A 6,599-nucleotide genomic window follows, 5' to 3' on the forward strand; every position below is an offset into this window, starting at 1 on the left:
ATATCCGACATGAAGAACCATTTTTGTGTTTGAATTAATATTTAAGAAGGTATATTGATTATTTTTTATTATTTTTTAATTATTTTGATAACCCCCCACCCACCTGCGGCATCACAGTACCATAATTCAAATTGCTTTATGAATGTTGATCTTATGTTATAGCCCTAGATTTGTCTCAATAAAGGATGCTATCATTAAAGAGGACACTACTTTTGTAGGAATACTGAAAAACAAGGTTTTAACAAATTTATTGTTTTCACACCTGTTATAACATTTTTAGCCTTTTAATAGCTATTTCAATGCTTACTATTTATGACTGTTTTAATTCATTGCATGGAATGTTAGGTATTCAGCTTCACTCATTCAGCCAATGGTTTTCAGTGACTTCACACAGGGAAGGTATTGCTCTCTTATCCAATATTCTCCATATGGCTAAATTAGGAAGAAGTGAATTAGTAAATTAAACTACGTAATTAGACTTACAGTGAAGGGCGAAGCACAACTATCAAAGCTGTTGTTCACAATGAAGATCTGCCCACAGAATAAAACATGAGAGGGGTGAACAGAGGCAAACTTTGAAACAGCTTGGAACTGTAAAGTTTGGCATTCATCTTAAGCCATTTTAGAGCAAAACAGCTATTAAGTTATTTGTTATCCAAATTAATTAAGATCTGCAAAATACAGTTGATGTTCTTACAATGACAAAAAAAAGTTCAACCCCAAAGTTTTATTGGCAGTTTTATTTATTCCTTCTGATAAAAAACCCTATAATGTACACTCAAAATAATAAAAAATGAAGGGTTCTACCCAGTGTAAGACCATATGCGGTGTAGTTTTTTTGCACATGCACAGTTTTCCTTCAGATGTGTTCTGCTTTAAGTTATTAACTTTATTATTAACTTGAGAGGCATAGATTTAATGCAGTGAGCATAACTTGGACAATGCAGGTTTAAATTCAGTCATATAATTTCTTATCAAGGGCAAAACGTCTACATAACTTTAGATCAACTGCAAAATGTCTTTATACTTCCATATATTCAATTGCACAGATAATATTTGGCACAGTTTTTTCATACCTGGCATCATATTGAACTATGTTGGCTGTCTCAATTAAGCATGCAAGCAGCCCATGATCTTTGTAGAACTGATGCAGTAGCCAATCAGATTACAGCTGCCCTCCCCTCCCTGGCTGAGTGACAGACCATGTAGAGCTTTGAATTTGGCCACAAGTTATTGGCCTATATAATTCAAAACTTCAAATAGGCAACTAAAGTTATATTTGGAGTATTCTGTCATACATAGATTTATTGGGCTACATAGCGCTAAGGGAAATTGCATAAAAAACAGCAAAAGTCACTCTTGTATAAATTCATTGTTTAACAAACAACAATAATAGGTATTATTACATAATGCACCATGTTATTACATTTTCTAGAGAATAAAAAAGTTGCAAGTGCATTTTGTAATAATCTTCTCAAAATGTAATAACTTATTACATAATGCGGCAAAATTTATTACAAAATGCGTTGGGGCAATTTATTACAAAATGCGGCTTTATTACAAAATAAAATGAAAAAAGTTATTACATTTGGGACGTCTATTACAAAATGCACCGTTATTACAAAATGCGGCTCAACACGCACTCAGCTTTGAGTTCAGGTCCTGAAAATAGGAGCAGCAATAATAATAATAATAATAATAATAATAATAATAATAATAATAATAATAATAATAATAATAATAATAATAAACAGCAACACATTTAAGCAGGCACATCCACGGGAACCTTCTTTCACTGACGGGTCCAGTTTCGAGCATGCGCAGTGTACAAACAGCGAGGACCTGGAGCTGCTTTGGTTTTGGATGCATACGAGAATAAAATATTTCGCCAGTTTTGTTCACAGTGAGTCCCTGAGGAAGTTTTCCTGATCCTAAAAGTTACTAACCAAACAAATGAGATTTGTTGCATTGTGTACTGCGTAGACATGTGATAACGCTGTCGCTGTGCTCCACTCGCCTGGATTTCTTTTTTCTATGTTTGAAACACACTGAACTTCTTTAATATATCAATGATGTTCCCCCAACCATTTCAACCATCTAAGCAGTACAGGCAATTGCGATAAAATTGTGATTACAAATATTTAAAATATGCATCTCCTTAAAGAAATTATTTGACATATTACTATCATACACCTTGAATGGAATATGCACTTCAAACACGAATATATTTTTTGTTATAATTATAATAATTATTTTATTAAAAACAGTACTAATAATGTAATGTAAAATAATTGTAAGTAAAGCAATGATGTTTTAAAGTTTTAACATTGTATACAGTTGTTCGGCAATAAACATTTTAACTTTCCTGGATTTCAGACTAAATCAACTCATCATGATGCGTTATTGGGGTGAGATCCCTGGGCCCGCGGGGGTTCCCTCCAGTCGAAGTTCCTTTGAATTACTTCAGCGAGAGTTCCGTTCAGTAGAGATGCAGGACCCTCCGCTGCACCAGCCCTCAGCCCAGCGCCCACGACCCACCACGATGCTGGACATCCCCTCGGAGCCCTGCAGTCTGACTATTCACACTGTGCAGCTGTGCCAGCATGCACATCGTCTACGGGGGCTCCTGACAGCAGCCCAGGCCCAGGCTCAGGGGCACAGCTCGGTGTCCTCTGAAGGTGGCAGCAGGTCGGAAGACGGTGATGTCAACCTGCCCCTGCATCCTCCAACTCCTCCTGTTCTACCAGACGATCTGCTCCCTGCGGACTGCAAAGGCCCCCGGCAGCCCTTTCAGCTCTGTCACAGTGACCCTGAAAGTGACTTTTACAAGTAAATCCATCTGTCTTTTATTTGTTCAGAAGTGCTCCAGTAACTTCTCACAAATATTCCTCTGTCAGAGGTTTATATCCAATTCACCAATCTGGTTCTGTTGATCTTCAGTGGCATATTTGGTCATTATTTTATGCATTATTTTATGTCAGTTTAACATCCAATCAACATTTACTTTCTCATCTGTTTTTCTTCCAATCATTAGAGGCAAAGGTGAGCCTGTCATAGAACTCAGTTGGCCCTCCTGTAGGCAGCTTTTGTATCAATCAGTGGCTACAGTCTTGGCACATGCCGGCTTTGAGTTGGCCCAGGAGAGTGTGCTGGAAACCCTGACTGATGTGGTCCATGAACATTACTTGCACATCACCCGCCTGTTGCGTGTGGCGGTAGACCGAGAGGCTCGACTGGGAGCCAGTCCCTTTCCGGATGTAGTGGAGCAAGTTTTCCACGAGGTGGGCATCGGCAGCGTGCTGGCCCTGCAACGTTTCTGGCAAGTCAGGATTAAAGACTACCACAGCTATATGCTCCAGGTGAATTTGGCGTGACACAATTGCATTGACGCATCATTTAGTCCACGTTTCTCTCTCCTGTTACATTTTTTTAGATGTCTTCATTTGTTTTTGGAAACTAAAACAATAATTATAGATGCAACATATCTGACTTCTTATCTGATGGCTTTCACTAGTGAAATGTGGCTACCTGTAGTTTTCCACTTGTAGGTGTGCAAGGATCTGTCTGAGGAGTATGAGCATTTGGTGAACCCTGAGAAGGCTCTAGAAGACTCCAAACCTATTAGGATCAAGGAGGAGCCCATGAGTGATATTTCTTTCCCAGTAAGCGAGGAGCCTGAGGCTGATCTGGCCTCTGGGGACCAAGCCTTACCCATGGGGGTCCTTTGTACCCACAATGAGAGACTGACATCAGGCCTGGATGGTGACAATTCTCCTCATACCTCAGGTGAGACAGTCCAAGCTTAATTTTGAGTACCAGTCATTATGACTTTACTCATTAGTGGAATGTCAGTCAAGCCTATTATGACCCAGTCATAAGCCTGGGCTTGGTAATATGATAGAGTAAGTAATACAACATTAAATATATAATTTATAGATGATAGGCTACTGTATGATTAAATTGGGTTTTAAAAAGAGACCATAATTTTAAAGCAAGTGTGAGGTTTTTACATTAGTTCAATGGTACATAATGCTTTTGCTTTTATAGTTAAGCATTGCATTTCTACCATTGATAGGCAGATTAACATGGTTATTTTGTTATGTTGATCCTTGTAGCTAACAGTAAAGGTTTCAATTTCATAATCTCAGATTGCTCTAATTAATCCAAAATAAAGTTAAACCATTTTAGTAGTATTTTCTGGCCATTTTCTTAGTTGCATTTTATAAGGAAAAAATTGTGCTTCATAAAGAGCTGCCCAAGCATCAGAGGGATTCATTTAAAGAGATCAGTCAGCCAGAAGACAGTAGATGCCATAGAACACAGTGAAAACAGTCAGCAGATGATGTCTCGTTAAAACTGGAACGCGAAGTCTCCCTAAAGCCTGTGGGAGACTGTGTTCTGTCTGAAGAAGTCAAGATTTTGCTCAGCTGGGAGCAGGTGCTTATACGAGGCTAGCTCTGCATCATCGTCCACCGTCAGACCCAAATCCAAATTGAACATCTGTGAGGAGATCTGAGGCTTTCTGACTGATCTGGAGTGCTTCTGCTGAGAGAAATGGGCAAATAACGAGGCGCCATGCTGAAACGCTCTAACCCAAACAGTCTGCCTGCTGTCCAGACCCAGTCCTCGAGGGCCACATCTCAGCCAGGATTTTTGTCCTACCAAGAATGACAGTCTGTCACCCGGTTCCTTGATGGAAGCATTTTTTTCACTAGCCAGATGGAAAACCCGTCTGGATCGGGGGCTCTCGATGACTGGACCTGGACAGTTTGATCATATTTATGCAACCAGGTTACTGTAGGTTTTTCTGAAATTTCAGTTTTCACTTTGTATTCAACTGTTAATAGGTCACATTAAAACTGGGAAAAGGTCTGAGAAAAGCCTTTTACGGGGTGTGGAGACCTTATCGCCTCTGTACAAACGCAGCCTATCAGTGTTTCCCAGCTTGCATTTTGTGTTTAAGTAAACAGAGTCCAACTGCAACAAAGGTCATAATAACTGCAGTTGAATTTGAGCTTCCGTACTTTTCAGTATACCACGTTTTTACCAGTTATTTGTTCTAATCCGAATTCAGTGTATCATAAGATGAACTGAACTTTTGGTTTTAATACAGATGTTTAAAAAAAAGGGGGAGATCCCTGAGTACCTAAATGGATCATATCATTTATTAGATTATTATATTCTTTTCTAATAGACTTATCTTGTCTTACAAGGTGGGGGCGGAGCCAATAACTCACCTCTGTGGCCACATGTCAAAATGGAACCGCAGGAGGGGGAGGAGAGCCAGGCTGCTGGCCACCATCACCACCACCATCACCACCACCACCATCACAGTGTCTTGGGTGGAGACGTGTTTGAGGAAGGCGGCCCCATGTCCACCATGAGTGATTCAGGAGGTGCCATGGCGCACTCTCCCGGGGGCGCAGCATCGGATGGCAGCTACGCCTCCCATTCGCCTGACTCCCTAATGGGGTCGTCGCCAGTCTTCAACCAAAGACCCAAAAAACGGATGAAGAAGGTCTGAGGCGGCGTTTCTGGACTCGACATATTTATTCTGAAAAGGAAACTGAGGTTCAAAAAATGTGTTGTTTTTTTTTACCTTTTATTGTAGTTTAAACATCTATGTCATTTATGTTTAATAATTTGTATCAATCAAATGTGCTCACTTTATTTTCAATCAATAATGTAATAAATAACTAGGAGGTTAACATCAAAATCTTTGTACACAGTCAACAGTGACTTGAGTACATTAATCATCTGATATAGTTAACATTAATTATTAAAGGGCTTTTATTATTCATCCCATCCATGTATCCATTATTAATAAAGGGTTTTCACAATCTTTATTTCCTGTTCTTCTCAAACACTCATTGCTGTGTGTTATAAACCAAAGATGCTGCAGCAAACAATGTAATGTGTATTTTACTGCTCATCAAGCAGCATATTTTGGAAGTGAAGCTATAATTTCCACTTATTTTGCAGCTGTTCTGTCAGCAGTCAAACACAGGCCAATGATCCACATGGAGACATGCACCTTCTGAAGTCAGCATCTGTTCCAGTAATGAGGCAAAGCCGTAGAAACACAACACCAGAGGCAATTATGACTTTGTTGCCTGCTTCCTAGAGTCAACATCAATCAAGCCTTAATGATAAATTAATTATGGCGTACATAATTCTATATGCTAAAGTGAGCAGGAGAACATATTTGTTTAAGAATGTTTCCTGGTCATAAGGACGCATTGTCTTCATAACTGAAAGTGTTGATAAATGCTTTTTAAACAGTTTTAATCTATAATTCTTTCATCACATGACAAGTTTAACCTGCTCAATACATATACATTTTACTTCACACTGTGTGCACACTTATAAGACAAGTGAATATTTTGACCATATCATCATTTTATCCATAATTTCCAACTCCACGCTGTATAAACATGAACACTTATTGGATGTATCAGGTGATGTGTATATGTGTTCCTTCGTTCCTACCCTCACCTATGGTCCTGAGCTTTGGGTAATGAACGAAAGAACAAGATCACGGGTACAAGCGGCCGAAATGAGCTTCCTCCGTAGGGTGGCTGGGCTCTCCCTTAGAGATA

The 6,599-nt window shown here is 39.3% G+C and overlaps 1 protein-coding gene across 1 annotated transcript; it reads left to right on the forward strand.

Annotated features, from left to right (window-relative positions):
• The first annotated feature begins 1,802 nt into the window (after window positions 1–1,802).
• supt7l (SPT7 like, STAGA complex subunit gamma) lies at window positions 1,803–5,840 on the forward strand. Its single transcript, XM_057059390.1, has 5 exons — window positions 1,803–1,903; window positions 2,377–2,829; window positions 3,035–3,359; window positions 3,549–3,786; window positions 5,214–5,840. The coding sequence occupies exons 2-5, from the start codon at window positions 2,393–2,395 to the stop codon at window positions 5,522–5,524; spliced, it is 1,311 nt and encodes a 436-aa protein (XP_056915370.1). The 5' UTR covers window positions 1,803–1,903; window positions 2,377–2,392; the 3' UTR covers window positions 5,525–5,840.
• Window positions 5,841–6,599: the final 759 nt, after the last annotated feature.

Source organism: Takifugu flavidus, chromosome 16 (genome assembly GCF_003711565.1).
Source record: "Takifugu flavidus isolate HTHZ2018 chromosome 16, ASM371156v2, whole genome shotgun sequence".
Classification (NCBI taxonomy): Eukaryota; Metazoa; Chordata; class Actinopteri; order Tetraodontiformes; family Tetraodontidae; genus Takifugu; species Takifugu flavidus.